At 47.8% G+C, this 25,808-nt stretch overlaps 1 protein-coding gene across 2 annotated transcripts in view; it reads right to left on the bottom strand.

Annotated features, from left to right (window-relative positions):
- The window catches only part of cblb (Cbl proto-oncogene B, E3 ubiquitin protein ligase), a 67,249-nt gene that overhangs the window by 14,208 nt on the left and 27,233 nt on the right, over positions 1-25,808 (bottom strand). For both annotated transcript variants that reach the window (XM_061250165.1, XM_061250164.1), the window contains exons 4-10: positions 18,859-19,005; positions 9,745-9,901; positions 7,940-8,061; positions 5,579-5,716; positions 3,608-3,695; positions 3,205-3,336; positions 1,094-1,294 (exon numbers count right to left, since the gene is read on the bottom strand). In XM_061250165.1, the coding sequence (XP_061106149.1) occupies positions 1,094-1,294; positions 3,205-3,336; positions 3,608-3,695; positions 5,579-5,716; positions 7,940-8,061; positions 9,745-9,901; positions 18,859-19,005 (985 nt within the window). The remainder of the gene's footprint in view (positions 1-1,093; positions 1,295-3,204; positions 3,337-3,607; positions 3,696-5,578; positions 5,717-7,939; positions 8,062-9,744; positions 9,902-18,858; positions 19,006-25,808) is intronic.

Raw genomic sequence — 25,808 nt, 5'->3', positions numbered from 1 at the left:
GAACTCAAACGCTATTTCTCGCATTGTTTCTCGATTCTTCAGGGTAACACATGCCGAGCGAGAGAACTCGCGGAAGAGAAACAATGGAACTCGTTTCTTTTCCGACACTGGCTCTCTTACACTGATGCGTCCAATTACATAAACGCCAGATTTCGCTCTAACTCTCGTCTTGACTTTTATTCCCAGACAGATTACGCACAGACAAAACAGCACACATCACGAACATCTCAAAAGCATAACAAAAAAAAGACTCAAGCAATAAAATAAATGTGGACACTACCTCTGGTAAGCAAAAAGCAAAAAAAACGAAACAAAATATGAATCAGGCGGTGACACGTCACAGACACGCATGCGTATGGGGTATGAGGAACGGGGACGTGCGTGCGTATGGGGTATGAGGAACGGGCGCGTGCGTGCGTGCGGAGGCAGGAGACGAAGACGGAGGCACGACACAGAGGCAGACGTACACAGCAGACCGCCGAGAGGCCCTTCCCCACAAGCGGCCACTGGTGCAAAGCGAGCCCGCGTCCACGGCCGCACGTCCACAGCCTGCAGCTCCGTGAGCCGTCCAGCGCCGAGCCCGCGGGCCGGATCGGAGAGTGCGCCTCCTTCACACGGGCCAGAGGAAGCCACTCAATTATTCATACAGAATGAGGAGGGGAAAAGCTCTGTTATGAAGGGCATCCAAAAAGGGAATCGATGTCCCATTTCCGCTCTTTACGGGGCGCGGCGTTCCGGGGGGGGGGGGGGCACGGGCACGCCGTTATCCTGTCGGGAGACCGCTCGGAGCGTTCATATTTATCGCCGCTCCCGTAAACCAAACGGCCAATAAAAGGCTGTCTAAACCCGGCTCGATTATTTGCAGAAGGCCATTGTGTTGGTTTAAGCTTTATTTAACCAAGAGGTCTCCCGAGGTCGAGAACCTGGCCACAAAGTCAGCAAGGAAATGCGTTACAATTCAGCTTGTGTGTACAGTAAGCCCATCACAATGCAAAACCACACCAAGGCAAAAGAGGCACTGATAAATTAAAGAAAGCGGGACGGAGGGAGGGAGGGAGGGGTTCTGGCCTCCTCGACCGCGTTCGCTCCTTACCTTCCTGATGGAAGCGAGACCGTTCATGACCAGGGAGTCCTCGCGGTCGTCTTCGTCGTCCAGGTCCAGCATGGGCGAGGTGAAGTGGTCCAGGAAGAAGCACTTGGCGCCTTCGTTCCGGGGGTCGAAGGGGTCCACGATGATGGGCTCCGTGCCCTTGATCTCGCAGCGGCAGAACGGGCAGCCCTGACCGTCAGACTCCTGGGGAGGAGAGAGGAGGGTAAGGGTCACCGGCAGAATAAAAGAGCACAAGAGCACCAAAAAATTTTTTAAACAGCACAGTAAACGTGAACATGTTTATGAAGCAGCCTGCCTTGATAAGGAGCCCTTGGCATTGAGGCAGGCAGGAGATTGTAACCAGCCGCACGCCTGGGTGACACGCTGTTTTATTCACCGCAACCTGCAGGCTTCAGCGCGCCATCTTGTCCTCTACTGTACGCATTAACAAAACCATCACAATGCCACTTTAAGAGCTAGAGTTTATGACAATATAGAGAGAAACGGTCGAGTTTGGGGGTTGGGGGGGTTATGGGAATTGAGTTATGTTTCGTGATGACTCGTCTTCTCTGAACGCGACTTCCGCTTATGCTGAAAGCCGTCGCCTTTTTTTAAAGAACAAAGGCGGTTGGTGGAAGCCATCTGGAGAGAGGCTTTTCAAAGCGCATCACGGCGCTGTTTGAAACCTAATCATAATTAGTCACCGCGAGACGCCGTGAGAACCAGCGATGGTCCATCGAGCGCTCCAGAGAAAGACCGACGAACGTCAACGTGAAGCTCCTCGCGTGTACCATGCGGGCTCCAGGCTTACGGGGGAGTTCATCTGACGTTCAGTGAATTCCACACAAAACAGCAATGAATATGAATGATGTTGGCAGGTGCCAGATTAAACTACCCAACCGCAAACCAAATGAGCCCTGAACAAGGATGACAAGATAAAGGAAGACAACGTCCTCAAAAACACAAAGAGCTCGGCAGGTCAGAAATGTGTCACGCACACCTCAAATGTCTCTTCAGTCAGTGGTCACTGGCTCCAGTCCACAGCCAGGATGACGCACGGTTTTAAATAATGATCTGAGAGAAGCTACAGGCTTTGGGCTGGCCACCTCAGCGCTGTGAGGTGGTCCTTGTGATTCAATGGGCAACTGGCCCTGTGACTAAGCATTGAGCACTGAATAGGAGTCATAGAGGAACCCCCATAGGAACCCCCATAGGAATCCCCATAGGAACCCCCCACCCCCCTCCAAAGTTACTTATATCAAAATGCTAGCCCTTTCCTGTGCGAGTCACTGAAATACTACGCGGTATGACTGCAGCAGCAGTGGCCCCAGCAGTGGCCCCAGCAGTGCACACAGAACGATTCCATTCAGCCAAACAAACAGGGGCCCCCCTGTTATACGGAAGTCGAGTTTCCTCAGAAGACCCGTCGCCAGGCCCTCCCTTCTGTCTGCCGCTGCACTCCCACCACCTGAAGCTGTCCATTTAGCCAGAAAGAATAAAGCGCTGCAGATGCGGTGGAACATGAAGAGGTTATGAGCATCTCTGGAGGCAGGACTAATGAGTCATTAAGAAGGTAATTACAAACACACACGTCGCTGGCACATTTTCACGGACCACAACCCTCTTCCATCTCTCCCGTTCCAGCACTTAACCCGCAGTTAGGGGACACGCGCGGGGGCAGCTGTGGTTCCGGAGGGGGACCTGATGTTCCCGCTTTGTGGGCCCGTTCCACCCCTCGATCCCCCGCCCGACAACTGATTCCAGCCGGGCCCGATGAGACGGACAAAATCGCTCTCATGGAGGCAAGAGCCTTCCAGATTAAACAAAGCTTACCTCAAACAAAGAGCTAAAGCTCCCTGCCAGCTCATTTAAACGCGCTAAATCTCTTTAATCATCTCCTAAAGAGCATTCAGGCTGTGTAAGTCTTGTGGACACACCACCTGGTTTGCACTGTAAACACCGCCCACACTCCCCCCTCCTTGGCTTCGCTCAATTGGTTAAGGCAGGAGGGAAATGTCACAATTTTATCTGTAATGAGAGTTGACGTATGCAGGCGTCTGAGAGGAGGGAAGGAAGGAAGGACGGATGGATGAGCGGGCGGACGGGCGGGCTACCTGCCACGCGGTCAGGCAGTGGGTGCACATGAGGTGGCCGCAGGGCTCAATCTTCACGTCCTTGTCGTTCTCGGCGCAGATCTTGCAGAGCTGGAAGGTGGAGCCCATCTCGCAGTAGAGCTCGTACTGCTCCTGTGAGACGGAAAGATGGAGAAAACAGGAGCGCGTCAGCTAAAAAAAACACAACCCCGGTTAGAGCTGAGGGACCAGTCTGCAGCCTGTCCGTGTTTCGACAGAAATGGTCTATGTATCTATGATCCGCGTAGACTGACCTGCTGGACCCCACCCACCTATCAAGCCTAGAATTCACCAGTTGTGTGACTAATTTCAACAACAAGCTTTAGGAGACCTTACTCAAGAGGACTACTGAGGTCATTTAAGTGCGCCAGTTCACACTACTGACCTGTGTGACTTTGATGTGGTCGTGAGGCGTGGGTTCACACAAGCCGGTCAAGTCCGGGTTGTAACTGCGCCCGTCGGGGAACAGGTAACTGGGAACAGATCAGAGCCGTCATTTCAAAACACAAACTACTTCTCCACCTGTAAAAAAGAAGCCCATTCTCCCCACAGGACCCCAGTCATTCTTGCCTGGCTCATTTACATACCGCTATTTGCTTAGTTCTGCATAGTATGTACTCATTATGCCATTTTTCAATTAAATGGCGCCGGTACCAGATGGGCTCCCTACTGAGTCAGGTTCTGCTCAAGGCTTCTTCCCGTTTCCTCCCCGGTGTCACCCGAGGTTTTCAGGCCCAGTTCACCCTCTGATCTCTGTCAGGCTGCTTTGTGATACTGCCCTTTGTAAAAAGCATCATACAAACTGAATTCAGCTGAACTGAATTTAACTGAACTGAAATGAATTGTTTTTTTCGAACAAAGGAACATGCGTGACGGCCATGCCGGGGTGACGTCTTTTTGGGGCGGACAGCAGAACTAACATGTTTTTGTGTGCAACTGCATTCCTGGCATTTCCGCTATCGGCAGCAGGAAAAAAACGGTCAGCTTTGCTCCCCGTTTGATTAGCGGCCCAAAACCACGTACGGTACAGAAGTCAAACTGTGTTTACGCGAGCCATCCAACACTGCACTGAGACACTGGAGCCAAAACACACCGAGCGACCGTTTATTCAGGAGACCCGAAACGGCTCCTGCTGGATTAGACCTGTCGGAGAGGGGCCGTGGGTGAGCTGGCAGGGCCGCGGCCTGCTCGGAACTCACCAGAATGTTGTTGCAGGTGGGCAGGGGGAGCTTAGATCCACCAAATCCTTTCTATTCTGAAGGCAGGAGCGAGTGGGAAAGCCATTTTACGGCATCCCGCATGACTGCATTTTACGTGCCATAATATCGACTTCTTTCAAAGGCTGAAAAGCCATATTTTACGGAGGATACACTTTCATAGGTAAATGGAAAGGTATGTGAGTTTTACGCCATGTTGGCCAGGTGTAAAAGAAGACTGCTGTGGGCGCTGGATAATGTGAGACCTTCAATAATTTAAGCAAGAAAAAAAAAGAAAAAAAAACAGCTTGAAAGGAAACCAAGATATGAACCACAGCATAGGTGGAGCCATGCGCTGTGAATCACAGGCTAGCATGACACTGGAGGCTCTGCGGCTGGTTTCAGTCACTGAGTCAGTGCCTGAACAGGTGCTAAACTCTCCTTTAGCAGTTACTGCCACACTTAATGTTGTATATATATAGGTTTATACAACCTCTACTACCGTCAGCGGTGACGCTAATAACTGGCCCTTTAAAAACACAAAAAAAAAAAAAAAAAACATCTGTATACATTCTCTAGATAATAAAATGTGCCAAATGCCTAAATGTAAATGATGTAAAGGGACGGGTATGGGGTCAGCTCTGCCAATGAAGGTAGACTCTATCCCCGGTAGACTCTCCCAAATCAGACACGCTACAGATCGATAGTGAGAGTGACCGGCCTTACCGGTTCACTAGGACATTCTCTTACTTAGCCATGTTCGTTTGTTAAAAACAACATCTAGCATATATCTCACATATTCCCAGCTTTGTGAAACGGGGGAAATAAAAACGGTCTTTGGTCAGTCACAGGGCCCGAGCGTAGAGCTCTGGACTGAGAAATGGGACAGCGAGCTCCATGTTGGGAGGAGGAGCGTTTCTGGGGCCCGGAGCGGTGGTGAAAGGGGAGGCGCTTCCTGCGGACAGCTTGAAACCAAGATGCTTTGTGACAATGTGCCCTGGGAGCACAACATCCTTTCCAACCGTCAAACACTTTCTCTGACATGTCCTGCATATGGGGAAATGAAATCCCATACCAAATTATACCCCCCCAATAGCAAATATAAAATGCAAATGTATGATAATCCCTGTGCCCGGAGGAGGTGAGGCGGAGACACGTACAAGCCCTCTCTGCAGCCGTCGATGAGCGCCTGGAACAGCGGCTTGTTGTGGGGGATGGTCTGCAGGATGTTCCCGTCGTTGGTGACGTAGCCGATAGCCCACTGGCCCAGCCGCGTGCAGCTCAGCCTGAAGATGTAGCTGTGGGGAGAGGGGTGGAGGCGCAGGGGGTCAGAACACGGGTGGGGAGACGCAGCGCGCGTCACACAGGAGGAACCTAAAAGCAGGTGTGCACTGGCGGTGTCCTCGTTCGGGCCCCGGGGTCACGAGAGGGCCCGCTCGCGCGAACAGCGCTCCGGGCATACTGCAGTGAGCCACAGCGCTACCTACAGAGCAGGTGGCAGAGAGCAGGAAAAGCCCTGTTCAGACACAGCCCTTACAAAGGTGCACCAGCTCCGAACTGACAGTCTGAGAACATTCCAGTGATGCAACGTTCCAAAATCTACACTAGAAAAGTGGTAAGCAAGCGCTTTTTGTTAACATATGAAATAATTGTTATTCAACAAATGTTTGTTTGTTTTTTCTTTGCTTTACCATGGATTGGCAGCGTGTGCTTCTTAAAACAGCATGTACTGGGCTACTTTGTGTTTGGATTCGTGAAACCTGCCTTTAAGGCCCCTTTGTCTAAGTCTCTCTACATGCAAAAAGTAAAACAGCAAGAGCCATTATCTTTATCTTCTAAAACTGGACAAATGCCAGAATTGAAGAGTGCATCAACAAAGCCAAAAATATGCACAGAAAATATGCAAAACAGTGGCTCTCTTATCTACTTCTCTGCACATTAGTGGGCATTCGACTCTGTGGGGGTTCATATGGTGCATTACTGTGGCTGCAGGCATATTCTGGAAAACTCCATAGCTGATGCTGCTAAGCTAGAACGACACAGACAGACAGAGGACCGCCAACCCGAAGCATTGTTTTTGTGATTAACTTATCATATTAAAGCTATTTTTAATCCGGACAGTGAACAAGCCCCCCTGTTGAGCACGATGAAGCGCATATGGGCTGCTGCACGGCTATTCTGGGTTCTGAGCGGTCTACGCGGCGTGGCGGTTCACACTGAATTCAGGGCCCACTGTTTCTGGAATCCACTGTGTCATACGGTTACGGTTAGCGCTTAATGAATGCGTCAAACGCGTATGTTCTTAGATGACCAGGCACTGACAGGAAGTGCAAAACACGAAAGATTCAAAACCTCTCAGAATTGACATTCTCAAAAATTTTACTGACCGAGATCAAACGACATACGGTAGTGATTTCGTACTTGTTGACGCAGACACAAACCCTCTCGCATGAAAGACTGCGACATTACAATGCAAGTTCCCGAGCTGAGAAAAGCACTGAGCTCAGAAAAGTAGAACTGAGTGACTTCAGAGTCTTATCGTGAAGATGCTGATCTGATTCCATCAGACATTTCATTTGAGATGATAATCTTCTTGAGGAATACTTTGCTAATGGCTTCCTCTGAAGAGGGGACTGGCTGGTCTTAAAAATAGATGTCCCCGCCCCTGTCCCACTGCGGCTAAAATGTGGTGTAATTAGTATCGCAAATACCCAATTATTTTCTGCTGAGAAAGCTTTTGTGTCTCTGCACTTCTGTGTGAAAGTTGGGTCCAATAGCTAGGGCTGCGTGTGTGTCCGTATCTGTGTGTGTGCATCTGGCCAGGTACTGGTCCGTTAGCCTTTTGCACTCGACTGCAGTTTCTCTGGCTTTTTTTTTTTTTTTTCCCTGGATGAGAAACACAGCAGTCATAAAGAAAAAACAGAGGTGAATTTCCGCTTGCATGTCATGTCATAGCGTGTGCTGGTACCGGAATCAAAGAGGAGACAGAACCAGACAGCAGTGTCTAATCTCCCAGCGGGAGGGTGACAGCTGCCTCCCCTGACCTTCAGACCACCGGTATTTCAGATAATGATTCAGAAGAGACCTCCAAGACCACCCACGGCCCCTTTCCCCCATCACTCAATGCTTTCGTTTGTTTGGCTTAGTCACGCTGACCCCCGAGAGTAACCAATCACTGCACTGCAAACTCGGACCCCAGGCCTTGTTGAAAAAGGGTTATTGCCAACTCCGTTGCTGGCTTTCCCATTATCTCACCTCCACCTTTAGCGGCAGCCGGCCTTAGCCACTGAGCAGACCCTGCTGTCTGTGCTGCGTGGCAGCCTCGGGTGTTTTTATCTAATCAGGTCTTCACAGAGGCCATCGCCACGGTGACCCCCGTTCCCCCGCAGCAGGTGGACGGGGGGCGCGAGGCGAGCGCGCGGCTGTGGCGGCCCGTAGCCGCGGGCGTTTGGCGGCGCTGAGCGGCCCTACCCGCAGAGAGGCTGATGACTCAGAGCCAGAGCAGATGGCCAGACCCTTACCTGCCAGGCTTGTTGATGTATTTCTGCAGACGGGCCTTGACCTCGTCGTAAGTCAGGAAGGCCATGTAGCCCGGGTGAGTGACAGCCAGGAAGTTCCAGTTCCTTAGGATGGAGCTCCAGGGCTGATGGAGAGAGAAGGGGGAGGGAGAGAGTGAGAGAGAGAGAGAGAGAGAGAGAGAGAGGAAGCGGGAGAGAGCTGTTACGCCAATTGCAGAGCCCCTACTCCTACCCTGCCATCTGTAGATGCCATGGCACCTAGAACATTCTCCCCCTGCGCTTCACACAATGGCTACACCTCAGAGACATACACAGACTCAAGCTCAAGCATGCACTTGCATGGGCACACACACACACACACGGACACCCACGCATGTTCTCAAATGTACCACAGGAACCAGCCAAATTTTGGTTAATTTTATCTTTGGCTGGTAAGTTTGTGTACTTTACCAGCCACTTTGGCAGGTAACCACCCATCACGTGGAGGTCCTGTTCTATTTTAAAACTAGTTGTCCGAAAATGGCTGGTGATTTTTGGATGCACCAGCCACTGTGTCCAGTGACCAAATAAGTTAGTTTCCTGAATTGAGGAAAGCCCACCCAAAAAACATCCAAACAAAAGCAGCAGTCTGTTTTACAAGGTAACAATCGTGGACAGGCGGGCGGGTGTGTGGTGGCTTTAGCAAGCACATAGGGAGCGGAAAACGATGAGTCATCCAACCAAAAGCCATTTGTGGCCATTCTGAGGAGTATTCTTAGACACAATGACCAGCGGCAGAAACTGAGGAGCGTTCAGGAAGAAAGCCAACACTCAGGGCACAGACTGGAACAGAACCCAGCACTGATGACAAACCGCTGTGCTAGCTCTGCGGCTGCGTTAGCTCTCCCACTGTGTTCACTCTACTGCTGCGCTAGTACTGCTGCTGTTAGCTCTAGTGCTGAGCTAGCTCTGCTGCTATGTTAGGTCTAGTGCTATGTCACTGCGTTCTTTTAGGGGTAGAGCACTCTTGAGTGGGAAGTGAAGTTTCGATTGAGAGTGCACATATCAGTTTCCCTCTGCGTGCGCACCAGCCCTAAGCCCTGAACTGTATGGCATTCTCTGAAGCTTGTGGAGGCGTTTCCTGTAAATCGAGCAATACGGTTCGCCCGCCCGCTCTGGAAATAAAGGTTACCCCCAGATCTGGCCTGTTCTGAGGGCCGCGAAAGAAAACACATCTTCCTGACAGCCGTGCCGAAACCGTGATCTTTCTGTTCTCAGCATTATTAGACAGGGGGTGTACCCACACAGCAGTCTGACTGCTCAGCGAGAGAGCGCCAGGGCGACCACGCGTTGAGATAAAGCCTGGCACAGCAGGTGACCCGCGCTCCGCCTCACAGACCCTTTCTCCAGGCCCGTGTCCTCCCTCCGAAAAACACTGAGCAATCGGCTCCATAATCTTAAGTTCTGACTCTCGAACAGTGAGGGGACAATACACCATGAAGAAAATGTGGGGTTAAAGGCCTTGCTCATGGGCGCAACAGCTGCACAGATTTTACAATGGCTATACTGGGGCTTGAAACACCAACCTTGCAGGTACCAGTCATGCACCTTAGCCACTAGGCTCCATGCAGCCCCTTCCAATTTTATGCATCTAAGGAATAGTCATGAAGGAACACGACCAAGTCCAATACAGTGGATGTTCTGTGCTATAACCTAGCACTAGGATTCCTGTTACCGGAACATCCTGTTGTTAAGAAGCAGACGGAAGCAACTGACTGCCTGGTCGGTCTGCAGAACTTGCGGTCGAACCGTAAGGCGAGTGCCATTACCTGAAAGAGCCGGGTGAAGATGTCAAACTCGAACACTGAGATGTAGTCGTTGCAGGTGAGGTCGATGGTGGACTTCAGAGCCATGGCCTCCAGGCCTGAGCTGATGGGGTGGACCTCGTGAAGACACTGCCTGAACACCTTCCATGGAACAATGGTCCTGAAAGTGCAACGTGGACACCCCAAAGTTACTACCCATTTAAAAAAAAACAGTCCCTCTACACTACTTCACTTTATGAGGGTAAGGTATGAAGGGTTTCATTTTCAAGGTAACAGCCAACTCGTTATACTGAGTAGCATGTGCGTAAAACCCCAAATTAAACCACCCCTCCCCACAGCCTGAATTAACAGGAAGCAAATGCAGTATGAAGACCCATGTTTCGTTTTGCTAATCGACTGGTGGGTTTCTACTGCAGTGCAATGATCTGTTGAATTTTCAGCACTGAACTGACTTGTGATTTCCAGCCACATCCAACAGAGTGTGAGGGAATGGGCAAAACGGATTGATTTATGAATTCTAAACAATTTATGTGCCCTGCTAATCTCACCACAGCACAATCTTGCAGGAAACAGACTTTCTTGTGTTGGAATGGCCCTTTTCTAAAATAGGCTGCGCCGATTTTACGAGGGGATGAGGTAATCCCAGGAAAGATGCAACTGAAAGAGCGCCAATCCCCAAAAGGCACAGTCTCGGGACGTGCCCTCGGAAAAAACATCACTTAAAGCTGACCTTCAAAAAAACATACCTTTGCCAAGTGCAAAATAATTGCGTTGACTGAAGGATAATGCAAGATGGCTAGATTAACACCCAAGATGACAGAAAAACAAGCTCATAGGACTGCACCTGATGGAGGCGGTTGAGAGATTCGGGGGCTTGTGAAAATGGCGGGAAGTGAAAGTATGCACAGAGCAGGTAAAAATTCACCGACACCACTCCTCCTCCCTCCCCACAGCTCTTTTAATAAATAAAAAAAATTAACTAATCTATTTCACTGCGAGTCACTAAATATCCATTTGGCTGATGGAGTTATGAAAATGTCAAACGCCCCTACAGTTTGTTCCTGAAGGAAAAATAGGTCAATTTGCTTCCCACAATGGAAACGTCAAAAAGGTTCCAGACGATAATGAGATAGTGAGTTTTCGGAGCGTAATGGCTCAATAACTTAGCCTTGATGAAGTGCAGGTGTGATGAATTCAGCAGCATGCTGATTTGAGTGGTGGGGTGCCGTCTAGGTCTCTTGATTACAAATCTACATTGTGAAGCACAGAGTCAAATAAAAATAAATAAATAAATGCCTTTGTCCCAGACAATACGGAGAGCACAGTATAGATAATATATACTGTACAGTGAGCTCCATATAGTTTGGGACAAATACATTTTTTCTTAATTTGGTTCTGTACTCAAAATACTTCACGTGGTTCAAGTGCAGATTCTCAGCTTTTATTAAAGGGTGATTTTTTAATTTTTTTTATCACCCTTTAATAAAGGCAAAAAACTGGAAAATTTACTGGCCATGTCATTCAATTCAATGATCTGAATCCAATGAATATGCATTCCATATGCTGACTTCAGGGTACTCATCCCTGAGACGAGCAGGCCAGGCAGAGCACCACCAGAGACAATGCTCAGCACCTGGTGACGTGTGTGGGACACAGACCTCTTTACTTAAAATATCTTTTCTTGCGTTTGAAAAAAACATTATGCCATCATCAGCAGTGCTTCCTCCACTTTAAAATAATCTTGATGCAAATTATGGTCGCCTCGGTTAAGACTGTAAAGGTCACATTGCGCCAAAGAGCACATCGTGTCTTTCCTGTGTGCGTTATCACCACCAAACCACAGGAGAAAAATGAGACTTCGGTGGAACCAGACTTTAAGCCAGTTAATGTTTCATCCCATTAACCATGCTCTTAACACCATGCAGAGACCTGGACAGGGCCGGCAAGCAAACTGCGCTAACAAAGGCGACAGTGTTGGCAGACGGGGAGGAGGCGGCAGGCCCACGATCCCGTGGTTAACCCTCATTTGGAGGCTCCCTGCTTGCCTTTGGACGCAGCAGTTAGGAGGTGCGGCAGTTAGGAGGTGTGGCAGGACGGATGGACAGCCCACTGCATTCGGAGTGTCGCTTTAATGCACGGACAGCATGATTTTTATGTATTATTCGCAGGTTAAATATTTAAACACTGCCCTGCCCCAGAACGGAGCATTCGTTATCTGTGCAAGATGTTCCCTCAAAAAAAATTTCCCCTTAAAAAGCTTCAGGGAGGTTTCAGTAGCATGACAGGATCTAGTAGAACAACAAGCAGCAGCTATGTCTAATGCTGACTAAACCCTTTCTGACCACTCTGATAAAATGACTAATGACCGATGGGCAGCACTACTTAACAAACTTTTTGGAATCTATTTTAACAGTCAATTTGCATTTTCTTCCAGCAAGCTAAAGAGCTCTGCTCCCAGTGATATCAGATGAAGCCTGTATTTAACGAGCTGCTGAACCAAGTTGCCAAGATTGAAACCCAAACCAAATCAAAGATGTGGTTCCAGCAGAGTTCACTTCCTAGGTTATGTTTACACGTCAAAAGGGTGCGGCCAATAACAGAGTTCTGAAGATTGTGTGCTTTCGTCAATGCTAAACCACTGAACAATGTGTTTCTTGGCCTCACTTCCTTTCAGAGCTAGTTTTACGTCACTCTCCGTTAACTACCACTTGCATTTCTGAAATAGCTTCATAATTGTCTCCATCTTCAGAGGTTTATGTGAGGACTGAATGTGCATGATTATATATGGAACTATTTAACACTAAAAAGGTGACACAAAAAGAAAAGTGTAAAAACAGAAACTGATAACGCGAAAAAAGATGGACAATGGTGAAAAACCGGGAACGTTCCCGAGCGCCCCTTCCCATTGTCTGGCAGCGCAGTGCGGACTCTTTCATCGTGTCATCCGTCAGCCTTGGCCTGACACTGCTCAGACGGATTGACAGGCACAGGGATTAGAACCTCGGCGTGACTGACGCAGGTAGTCACGACCGCTCCGGGCTGGGTTCAGATGAAGGAAACCGGAGAAGACTGCGTAAATCCCTACCTCCACGACCCCATGACACCTCGACTCTGAAGAGCTTTCAGTTGGCTTACAAAACGCGCAGCCGCTCTTCCCAGATCTTGAAACCGGAGAGAATTCCACACATTTGGCTGAAGATGATGCCGTTTTTTGGGGGGGAGGGATGGTCTGAAAGCTTTAAAGATTTTGAGAATTTGAGAAAGCTGAACATTTCTTCATATCTCTTTCATCTTCAGATGTATTCTTTGGGCCAGATTGGAAACCATCCCCAGGTCAAAACTGTCTGGAGAAACTGAAGACACTTTCCTGCACTCTGCAGATACACCCCCATCCAGTGTTATTAATAACACCATTTGCCTTGCAGACCTCATAGTTGAAACAAAAGGTGAAGAGGAGACAACGTAAGCTAAAACAATTAGGAGAACCAAACCCTGAGACGTTTACTGGGCATCTAATAAGCAAGTCTATGAGAGCTTGCCTCAGTGACATGAGTCAACCGTATTGTGATATTATGTACTTGGAGATGACGCAGGTTATAGGTTTGAGAATAACCTTATCCTGAAGTTCATGATGGCCTTTGTTCTGTGTGGGATGGGCAGAATGTCGAAAGGGAGACATGTTCACACAAAAATGCAATGCTCTGTCTCTCACTTTCTTCAATGTTCCTTCTTAGGATCCTTTGCTCTCCTTTTCTCTCCCCTTCTCTCCTCCCACACACTCTTCATTCTCTCCCATTCTCCATCTTAGCTCAGTGTTAATTTCACGGTGTCCTCCTGGCATAGCACAGGAAGCCGTTGCCAAGGTGAGAGACAGCAACAACAAACAAGTAATTACAGATTTCTAAACTCTAAAAATAAATCTCTCCCTCTCACCTTTGCTCTCCCGTTTTTTCTCCTCACTCTCTGCCCCCTGTCTCACTTTCTCTCCCTTCCTTGCTCTCTCTTGTTCCCCCTCCTTCCCTCTCTCTGCCTTGCTCACTCTCTTTCCCGTCCTCCACCTTCTCTCTCTCTCTCTCTCTCCTGGCTAAGTGCCACCTCCTCTTTAGCACTCCAGTGTCCAAAACCTCAGCAGAAGAGCAGGGAGTTCCAGCATCCTCTCCAACACGGACACTGAGCTGAGCTGTCTCTCCCTCCTGGCTAAGTGCTCCAGTGTCCGAAACCTCAGCAGAAGAGCAGGGAGTTCCAGCATCCTCTCCAACACGGACACTGAGCTGAGCTGTCTCTCCCTCCTGGCTAAGTGCTCCAGTGTCCGAAACCTCAGCAGAAGAGCAGGGAGTTCCAGCATCCTCTCCAACATGGACACTGAGCTGAGCTGTCTCTCTCTCCTGGCTAAGCGCTACAGTGTCCTAAACCTCAACAGAAGAGCAGGGAGTTCCAGCATCCTCTCCAACATGGACACGGAGCTGAGCTGTCTCTCTCTCCTGGCTAAGCGCTCCAGTGTCCTAAACCTCAGCAGAAGAGCGGTGTGCTCCAGCATCCTCTCCAACACGGACACTGAGCTGAGGAAGCTCAACGAACGAGGTCAGCAAAACAGGAGGAAGCGGGAGGGGCCTAGTGATGCTGAGGATCCACCCCTCCCCCTGAACTGCCCCTGTCCCCGCCCCCCGAGAGCTGCCCCAGAGGAAACACTGGATCGAGAGGAAATGTAAAGTGTCAGCCAGGGGAAAAAACAAGGACACCAAACAAAACAAAAAAAAAGACTAAATTACGAACAATGGTCCTTTCATCGGGATTTTGAAGCACTTTTGTCCCGTTCCTACAACAATGCACTCCATTAATAAATCAGGCTTTCGATGGTTTTCATTCCATTATCTTTTTTTCAGCATGGAAGAGAGGAGGAGGGGAAAAAAATCTGACATCCTGGCTGCTGGCCTTTGCTGTTGCCGTTGGAAACCGCACTTACATTAGCTGGTGTTCCTGATTTGCATTTAAATGAGCATTTTAAAAAAAGAAAGGTTGATGTGTGGCGCCTCAACCATTTAACTGTATAAATTATACTTTAACCAAATCACTACTCAAAGAAATAATATCATTAAATATGTACTCCATCAGTTCCACTGTAATAATGAGGCTTTTAGTTGATCACCATGAACATCAGAACGAGTATAATAATCGCCTCAATCACCTTGGAAGCCAGCACAGTAGGTAACCAAATGAAAAAAAGCGTTAAGAGAAAAAAAAAAAAAGTCAAATTCTCCTTTGCCACTTAACAGCAGAGGGTTTGGGGGAGCACGTTCCCAGGCAACAGAATGGTGGCAGAGTGGAACAGTGACACCACCGCAAGAGTGACCAAACACGTGCCAGTTTTCAACCCAGCACCCAGAATCCTCTCTGCTTCTCGAGTGGCTTATTCACAGCCTGCACCTCCTGCAGCGTTTCTCTCACAGTCCTCAGGGCTGGAGGAGTTCTTAATGCGTTTGGAGAGAATGACTCGCTCTCAGAACGAGTGTGTGGGAAGGGGCGAGTGAGAAGGGCAGAGGTCGGAGCCCTTTTTCGCCGGTGCGGTCCGGCCCCCGGTCTCTCCTGCCGGCAGGCCTGCGGGGGAGGGCCTGTCAGTCAACGCTCTCGTTATCATCGTGCTAGCTTCAGGAATTAGCCCAGTCTGCCCGGATACACAGGCCCTTCCACAGCTCGCTTCCCGTTTCGACGAGCGAGGTAGGGGCATTGACTGCACAGCAATGACCGCCCACCACAGCACGCACAACTGCACAGCTACGACCGCCCACCACAGCACGCACAACTGCACAGCTACGACCGCCCACCACAGCACGCACAACTGCACAGCTACGACCGCCCACCACAGCACGCACAACTGCACAGCGACGACCGCCCACCACAGCACGCACAACTGCACAGCGACGACCGCCCACCACAGCACGCACAACTGCACAGCGACGACCGCCCACCACAGCACGCACAACTGCACAGCAACGACCGCCCACCACAGCACGCACAACTGCACAGCAACGACCGCAGAAGATTACAGCTGATGAGGGACCAGGAGAGAGAAGCCAGAAGGCGCTTTCATGGGTCTGGGAAGAAGTCCACGGGTACTTCAAAGTGAAGCAGCCTGCACGGGAACCTGATGTGGGGTGGTCAGGTTTGAATCCTGGGCGTGATGCCCTTGAGCGAGGCGTTGGGAGCTGAAAGGCTGGGGTAAAGATCCAGCTGCATAAAGGGATCATGTGTACCGCAGCAGTCACTCTGCACCAGGGCACCGGATCAGCAGAGTGCAGCAATGCAGCCAAATCCCATAACAAGCTCACTTGGGAACACTTCACCTGTCAAACCAAACTTTATCCCAGAGTTAGATTTTCTATATTTTAGATATTTTTGCACATTTTAAGATTCCTTTACAAGGACACTCTTTAAATCCCATTACACTGACACTTTAAAAATCCCGTTGCACTTGTACTGTGGCGAGTCCATGCATTTTGAAGTGTCCTTATATCAATATATTACCAATATATTTTCAGCATACCGTTTCAATGGGGCCTGGCCTGAACATTACCGGACTAAGTACGAAGTAATGCTAGGGCCAGTAAGTAAGTGTAGAGTATGAGAGACACTTCTCTAAGTGTATGTAAGCCCACATCTGCAGCTTGTTGGGAGTGTTGGGGGGCTTCGGTGCAACGAGGTCAGCCTCCGCAACGAGACCTTCATCGGGAGGAAAGAAACACGGCCTTCACGCGGTATCTCTAACAGCTGCACTCCAACCCCCCCCATCTCCGTCCGGGAAGCCGAGTTTTGGGAAAATCCATAACGCGGCTCTTCTGAAACGGGATCCGCTCCTGAGGCCTGCAGCCTGCGCTCTCCTTTTACCGCCTTCACCGGCACACAGAGACGAGGAGACGCTTCTCCCTCTCCACAAGAGCAGCAGCGTTTGAAGAAGCCCCTGTAAGGAGCAGCGTTTGAAGAAGCCCCTGTAAGGAACAGCGTTATACCCGCTCGCCGTGGGGGCGTGGAACAGATTAAAGCTCGCCGCTTTCCAGAGGAGTCCAGCGCTCAGGAGGCGGGACGGCGGGGCTCTGAGGGGAGCGCTTGCTTTCGGAGAGAGCTGAGGCATACGCGCGCCCCAAACAGAGCGAGGCACAGCGCTTTCAGAAAAACAAAAAGGGACGAATAATCAGGGCTGTATGGCATGCAAGGAACTATTAAACAAAGAGCTTTCAGACGAAACCTCACGGAGAACAGCGCAAATCTCGATGAGGGAGCGAGAACGAAGGGCCAGTCAGAACAGAGAGAGACGTGGGCGCGTACCCCAGGGAGGCCAGCCGAGAAGGGCTGGGGGGGGGGGGGAGGAACGTAGCGAAAATCCACACCTGCCTTCACAGCCTCTGAGGGACTGAAACCACCTGAGACACTGGCATGGTACTTCTCCTGCGTGTTTTCATCCATGCAAACTAGCCCGAAAGCTCCATGCAAAGCATAACCAAAAGCCTCAACCAGAACTATGAGAACTCCTCGTCGCAAGCGTCAGCTTTGACCCGAAACTGTTAGCCGTGACTGCAGATTCATATCTGACCTATGGCATCACTCCAAAATAAAGGCTAGTTTGCAATTCAGATGGGTCAAAGAGGCCCTTGGTAAACGGGCATGCTTGCAGTGTTGTTGTAGAGATGGAAGAATTTGTGCAACGGTAAGTGGTTTTGCAGTACTATTTTCAAAACTACGTCATTGCGTTTCATCTAGTGATTGGAATTTGCACACTGCAACAGTAGGATAAAGAATTTGCAACACAAACTCAAGATTTACTGTCAGTTTTTGAATGAAACTCGCACCATTTCACCTTGGGTGCAACACGTGCGGAGTATGATGGAGTCTGAGCGGCTCTGCTGGAGAAAGCTCTCAAGACTCCAGATAGCTGTGTGAATCATATCCATGACTATTAAAGTTTTATAAGCAAAATAACAATGACCTTTGGTCTTCTCTGGGATCATATGAGTTTTTGTTACTGATGAGTGGGTGTCATATCAACACCCAACAGATTAATAGGGGTCAGCCTATTGTTTTTTTGCTATAAGCATTTCACAGTCTTGGATGCTTACTGCCACATCAGGTTCCTTAAGAAAAAAAGGCCAGTACACCGAGCAGTGATGATTGTCATACAGCTTAAAAAAATATTTAACAAATTGGCAATATTCATTCATTCATTTATTCATTTATTCATTTGTTCATTCGTTCATTCGTTCATTCATTATCCTAACCCGCTTATCCCGAACAGGGTTGCAGGGGGGCTGGAGCCTATCCCAGCATACATTGGGTGAAAGGCAGGAATACACCCTGGACAGGACACCAGTCCATCACAGGGCACACACACCATTCACTCACACACTCATACACTCATACACTCATACCCACGGGCAATTTAAGACTCTCCAATCAGCCTAACCTGCATGTCTTTGGACTGTGGGAGGAAACCCACACGACACGGGGAGAACATGCAAACTCCACACAGAGGCCCCGGCCCAGGACCTCCTTGCTGTGAGGCGTAAATTGCCAATATGCTTTCATTTAATTCCAATCATAAAAGCTTGTTTTCTTTTCTATGATTAGAGTACACTTAAGTTTGTACAAGAAAACCAAATACTGTCATACCATCAATTATATGAAAAATATTGCATCATATGATATTTTGGCCATATCGTCTGCCCTAGGATGAGGCCCAGCCCATTACCGATGCTAGTCCACCCTGAGCTCCAGCAGTGAGGTGCTTCCACTTCCTCTCTGAGCAGCAGCTTCTAAGGAGCTGTTCTGAGTGTGTAACCACATGAGAAGGCCTGTGATATGAAGTTAAGCTCATTTCAAAGGCCTTGAGATGTGTGCCTGCTTGAGATTAGGGCTCTCTCTTTTCATAGAAAATTGCCGACAACCTTATTAGAAATTTCAAATTAATGCTATCTTCTTATGGCTCTAGGAAACCAGAAAGGGTGCTTTCTCAAATGAAAATTAAAAATGCATAACACTGCATATTCACCGAATGTAGTCGATGCACGGTACGCGGTGTAGAAAAAACAATGTACGCTCACACCCCGAGAGATGAGTCAACGGGCCTACCTTTCGCCAAAGAATTTCCGCCAAAACTCGGCGGCGTCGGCCTTTGTGATGCGGAAGGTGTCGGCCTGGAACTGTCCCCCGGGAAAGATGGCCTTGATCTCCGCCAGCATGTGGCTGAAGATCAGAGAGAGCTTGGTGAGGTTTCGCCTAAGAGGAGAGAGAGAGAGAGAGAGACATTATGGTTACATTAAGGTACATTACGGCTCAGGTTAAAAGGAAAATAAGGAAATATGAAAAGGAATTAAATAGAATGTTGACAGAGACCTGATTTAAGTTTATTTTTGAAGTAAATAGGGGCAGGACCAGATAAGCAGAGGCTTCATTCCTACTCCTTTTCGAACAAATACTATTATTTTCATTGTAATTATGATTAATATTGTACATTATTATGTTTTTGATTTTTTTTGGGGTTTTTTTTCTCCTTTTTGTTTTAAGATGTTTTTAATGTATTGTGTATTGTACTTATTATTATTTTCAAAATGTTTTTATGTTAATGTTCGAAATAAAGAAACATTCAAGAGAGAGAGAGACAGTCATTTTGGCAGTCTCGGAAAAAGCTGCTCACAATTTTCTAAAGCAGGCATCTCAAAACTCCAGTCTGTATGTCCACTAATTGAGCACTTTATTAGGAATATTTTTACTTTATTACACCTACTTATTCATGTGATTAACTAATCAGCCAATTGTGTGGCAGTAGTGCAATGCATACAATCATGTAAATACGGGTCAGGAGCTTCAGTTAATGTTCACATCAACCATCAGAATGGGGAAAAAATGTGATCTAAGTGACTGTGACCATGGAATGATTGTTGGTGGCAGACAAGGTGGTTTGAGTATCTCAGAAATAGCTGATCCCCTGTGATTTTCAGACACACTAGTCTCTAAAGTTTGCAAAGAATGGTGCAAAAACAAAAAAAATCCAGTGAGCAGCATTTCTGCAGACGGAAACTTGTTAATGAGGGAGGTCAGAGGAGAATGGCCAGACTGGTCAAAGCTAACCGGAAGGTGGCAGTAATGCAAATAACCACAAATTACAACAGTGGTATGCAGAAGAGCATCCCTGAACATACAACACATCACAACTTTAAGTGGATAGGCTACAGCTGTAAAGTCTAAAAAATAAGTTTAATAAATATCTGATAAAGTGCTCACTGCGTGTATATATAGTATCGCTGACCCATTTAATGCTGTACGAATCGCACTATAACAACCTAGCATAATACCTGTCACTAACCGCAATGTAGTAGAGTTACAGTAACTGCACAGTTTTAAAACTATGGCACTTCGTTGCAGTTATTTTTCATTAATAATGCATCAGTTCCCATTACATTGAATGATTTGTGTGGCGATTCCTCATTGAGCAGAATCCAAAAGCAATGGAGCTGCCCATCTCTCTACGCTTTAGTTCGATCTCATTTCCAATTAAACGTGTGACACGGCAACAGGTCACAGTGCGTACCCACGAGAAGCCGCAGACCTGTTGCTAAGAGACCAGCTTGGAGAACATACAGCGGCTGATAAAATTGACTGAAATGATAGATCTGCCCACACATTCTATATCAAGGTACATGTTTGCACACAACTTCGCTCGAGTGAAAGAAAATGGTACAAACCACACCGTACTCTGCCCAACCCCTCATACTACATTTCTGGACCAAAGCAAACCAAATAATTCTGAAAAAACATTATTGAAATAAACTGCATACATTTTTGTTTTAGCAGTGTTTTTTTTTTGTTTTTTTATCAGAAGAGTTGCAGGCGGTGTTGAGGGTTCTTTTCATTTCTGTTACTTTCGGCACAATAATGGGGTAAAATAGGCATGGTGCTTCCAGCACTTTCTCTTGTAGCTCTTGAAGTTATATTGATTACAGGTCTGCATAATATAGCTATGAAGTGATATCTTAAATATAAGTAGGACTATGCACAGAGCAACCAACCCTGAAAGGTTCACTGTCTTAGAAATGGCATAATTATTTCCAGCACTCATTTACTATTACTAGTAGATATTTTTACTATTAATTTATCCTTTGATATTTTTTTTAGTTTTTTATTTATTTAATGGATGGATGCGAGTCAGATGAAAGTCATAGAGTAGCTCTGTGCCTCGGTGCAGGGCATGATGGGATTGGGGAGCAGATTGGGCTCCTGCAGGCCTGGGGAGAGCCCATGTGGGGGTGTGGGAACCCCTGCGAGGCTGATTTGTGGGTGCAGGGACTGACAGGCAGGTCTGGGCCCCACTGGCCAGCGCAGCCTTTAATAACACACCAGTTGGCACGGAAACCATGCCAGACTTCTGAAGGAGCACCAGGCAGCACGGCAACCGCATGGCAACTGCGCGCCCATGATTATTTTCACATCCGTCCATCTGTCCGCCCGTCTGTCCGACCCTGGGCTTCAGCGAACACCACAACCCCTCAGCTGTATCATTGGCCCTGCCCACCTGCAGTGGGAGAGGCCAGGGTAACCACAGCAACGGGGCGGAGCCAGCGGCCCACGGGCAAGTCAGAACTGAGAGGTTGAGAAACAGTGTGAACAGCGAAAGCTCACCCTGACAGAACGCGTCATCAAGCAGATAAGGGCTTTCGGGACTTCAGAAGGCCAGCCCCCGGTTCACAGTCCAAAGCCAGGAACAAACAGCCTATAGACGCTTCTTTTCTTCTTCTTATGAACTTTCTTAGTCAAAGTTTTCACACCGTTTTCAGCTGCAAGGTTTCAGAAAGTCGTCGTGTTTTGTCAGTGTAACATCCGAGCTGACTGTGTCATGTAAAACGGATGGTGCTAATTGAGGAACGCGACACTAGCTCGCTGGAAGCAGAACAGAAAACGGAAAACACTGCATGGACAAAATCATGGACAAAATCAGACATGGACAAAATCAGTAATTTAGTCACTGTCACACATGGAATATTTTAAGGGAGATATCAGGGCACTGTCTAACAATAACTCACATTCCCTGCGTCTCCCAGAAACCACGATGCATAGCTGAATATCAAGCTATCAGAAAAAAAACAAAAAAAACAGCAAAAAGCCACCATTTAAACCTATTATGAAAATTATTCTCCACATAAAGCCAACTAAGGCGCTCTATAGAAACCCCATAGAAAGGCACAATGCATTTCAACGGTTGTGTCTTGAAAAACGGTCATATGATGAAATACAACAATGTCGTCAGGGTGATGTAACGCGCAGGTCGCATCCGCCCATAAGGGGTTAATGAAGCCTCACCCCCATTCGAAAGAAAAGTTCCAAGCAACCAATCAGAGAGCACCATGACAGGTAAGACACCGCCAGGCAGAACAGGGAAAAAACTTTATGAACTCAGGGGGAAGAGCGATAGAGCTAATCCTCCCCTAAGAGTCCTGACGCATCAGAAAAAAACAAATTGCACTACAAACGAAAACTCAACAATCAGCTTGCACAGACGCGTATCTTATGCAAATCACAGGCCAGCGGATTGCGGCTCCTGGCCCTTATCTTCGCCGCCGTTAAATCCGTTTACTGGCCGGGCTGGGTCGAGGTTTGGGATTTCAGCCTTTAGAGGGGAGTATTCAGCCATTAGAGGGGTGTATTCAGCCTTTAGAGGGGAGTATTCAGCCATTAGAGGGGTGTATTCAGCCTTTAGAGGGGAGTATTCAGCCTTTAGAGGGGAGTATTCAGCCTTTAGAGGGGAGTATTCAGCCATTAGAGGAGTGTATTCAGCCATTAGAGGAGTGTATTCAGCCATTAGAGGGGTGTATTCAGCCTTTAGAGGGGTGTATTCAGCCTTTAGAGGGGAGTATGTGTGTGTGCGTGCGTGCGTATGTGTGTGTGTGCATGCACGCATGTGTCCATGGCTGTGGGTGTGTGTGCGTGCGTGCGTGCATGTGTATGTGTGCGTGTGCGTGTGCGTGTGTGTGTGTGTCTATGGTGGTGGGTGTGCATGCATGTGTATGTGTGTGTGCGTGTGCGTGTGCGTGTGTCTATGGCAGTGAGTGTGCATGCGTGTGTGTGTGTGTGTGCGCGCGCGTGTCTATGGCTGTGGGTGTGCATGCACGCGTGTGTGCGTGTGTATTAAATAGCTGTGTGCTGTGGTTGTGTAACTGAAGGCTTAGTGAAAAGGGGAAGGTCAGACGACCACAGCAGACACACATCGGTCACTTCTGCATCTTCCACACAGCCTCCCTGCAGAGCTTCAGCTCAGCCCAGCATCCATCCTCATCCTGCTTCATGAGGACCACGCTTTCTGAGGGGCTGAAATATGATCCTGGGGTTACACTTCCACCACAGTCACTATGACTGCACCAACAGGCAAAAGCCTTCCACCAAGACATATGGCTCTCTGGAGCCTTGTGTACACACAGAGCACAGCTGTTATTGCAGGAACACCCTTCTTTACAGATAACGCAATCCTGTGTGACCTAACTGCGTATGGGAGCGCTGTTAGTCTACTCCATACGGACATCCAGTCAACAGAGCCGCCAGGACATCACAGGACCCTTGCCTATGTTGGAGCTCATCTGTGTGTGTGTGTGTGTGTGTGCGTGTATGTGTATGTGTGTGTGTGTGTGTATGCTTCTGTATATACAGTATGTGTGTGTGTATATGTTACCACATGTCTCTGTGCAGGTGTGTATGTGTGTATGCTTCTGTATATACAGTATGTGTGTGCGTATATGTTACCACATGTCTCTGTGTAGGTGTGTATGTGTGTGTGTGTGTGTGTGTGTGTGTGTGTGTATGCTTCTGTATATGCAGTATGTGTGTGCGTATATGTTACCACATGTCTCCGTGTAGGTGTGTGTGTGTGTGTGTGTGTGTATGTGTGTGTGTGTGTGTATGCTTCTGTATATGCAGTATGTGTGTGCGTATATGTTACCACATTTCTCTGTGTAGGTGTGTATTTCTGTGCAAGTGTGAGTTTCACACTGTGCGCATTTCAGTGCGAGTGCGCATGTGTGTGTTTCTGTGTGAGCGTTTCAGTGTGTGTGTGTTTGTGCATGTATGTAGGCCTATCTGCAGGGAGTGTTGGGAGTTGCTGATAGAAAGTTGTAAACAGAACATGATAACCAGCATTCCTGACGACCCGCTTTGGACACTTGCACAACATTTAACACTCACACATTTCTGGTCTCCCTGCATTGCGTGGGCATTAACAAGAATTCACTGCACTTCTGCAGTAATATTCAATCTGTGTTCTACTGCAAACAGTGGGACTTTATTACTTCTCTGCGCTGGTCTCATTAAAGGTTAATATATAATCTCCTTCATACAAGAACTCTATATATGCAGTGCGCTCCAATAGAATTAGATTAATGATTGACAGTGCTATGTTTGGTATCTACTGTAGCTATGGGAGTGTGTTGCCTCATAAAATCCAAAGCAGGCAGAGCGACTATATGCTATCAGTGACTCACCTATTCAAATCAACGACTGTGTTCTGTGGAGGGGAAAAGTCTTCCCTTTTATTCAAATGTGCCAGTGATATAGGCAGTTTATAGGGTTGAGGTGTTGATAGAGGGCCACCCCGACCGGGCCGTTTGGCCCTGTGGCCTGGCCAATCTTCAAATGCACCCAAGTTTTGTGATGCCCCAGATCCGGTCCCATCCCAATTATCCCTCGAGCCAACTCCAACGCTCCGACCAGAACAACTGCGTAGAACAGAAGCTTTCAGGCGACTCGTAAATGTAAGGCACAAGCGCGTGGGCTATCAAACATATTTGGCTCACTTCAAAATGACATTATTGTTTACACTGCAAATAAGTACACATATGCATACGCAAAGTAAATAAGTATATGCATACAGTATTTCCCTCTCACATGGCCTGTCAAACAAGATCTCTTCATATTTTTGAGCAGAAAAAAACGGCTCCAGTCAAACACGGTGGAAGTGTGCCTGACGCCTCTAATGAACACTGAATGAGCATTTGGTTTAGCAAGGCCTTCACACCCTGTAGAGGTTTGTCAGTCAACCCCGACTGACTGCTGAGAACTCTCAGCCAGGGCCCAATTCTCCCCAGAATTCACCGCTGCAAAGGACTCTAAAGGAGAAAAACCACTCAAAGCGTCAAAGCGTAACCCAGGAGTGAAAGTGGAACCCAGAAACAGAGGCTACGATGTGTTCCAATACCTCCACCAACCCAAGGCCAACATGAAAAGTGACCCAGTGCTAATGGAATATGCCGCCATATATTAATTGTGTGGAAAACACAATGAAAAAATGTTCACAGCAGTGAATTTTTAAAATATACTGCAATATCTGAAAGTGGCAATTAGAATATTTGCCAAAACAATGTGAAGGGTTACATTATCTTGATATAAATAATGATTAATTTCAGCATAATTTCAGTATATTCAATTTCTGGTGGTAGGAGGGGAAAGTAAAAATGGCTAGTGCTGTCATAAATGCTTTGGTTTTCTGCCCCCAAATTACACTTGTTGTTATTATTATTATTTTTTTTGTCTTCACTCCTTATTTTTATATTATATGCTTTATTTTTTAAATGATTTTCATGGTTCATGTGAGTATTTGTTTGGGGATGTTGGGGAACGCAGTAAAACGGCTCATTTGCAGCTTAGCGGCTAACGGCTCCGCCCCTTCCTGACACCTGTGAGGTTCCACTTCCCGCAAAGTTTGCACAAATTCTCTCGTTTTGCAGTGACCTAGATTCTCTCACCGAGCCGGGCTCAGCAGCTGCACTGGCATCCACAGCCTTCCAAAAGCAGCGCAACAAATCTGAATCGATCCGACCTGCAACAAGTGCAATTCCTGCAGCAAACGCTTTCCTCATTTACCACTTCTCTGTCCCAACATCTACAGAGAATCATTTTCAAGGTTTTTTTTTTATTTGCATTCAGAGGATGCAACCATTTGGAAATGTGGATTTAATGTTTCAAAGACACACTTTAAATGGGAGTATTTGCAAATGGAGCTGTTATCCAGAGATAACTGCAATTTCTAAAGAAGAGAAAGG

Source organism: Conger conger, chromosome 7 (assembly GCF_963514075.1).
Source record: "Conger conger chromosome 7, fConCon1.1, whole genome shotgun sequence".
Classification (NCBI taxonomy): Eukaryota; Metazoa; Chordata; class Actinopteri; order Anguilliformes; family Congridae; genus Conger; species Conger conger.
The sequence above is the reverse complement of the archived record's forward strand: the minus strand, read 5'-3'. Positions and strand labels throughout refer to the sequence as shown.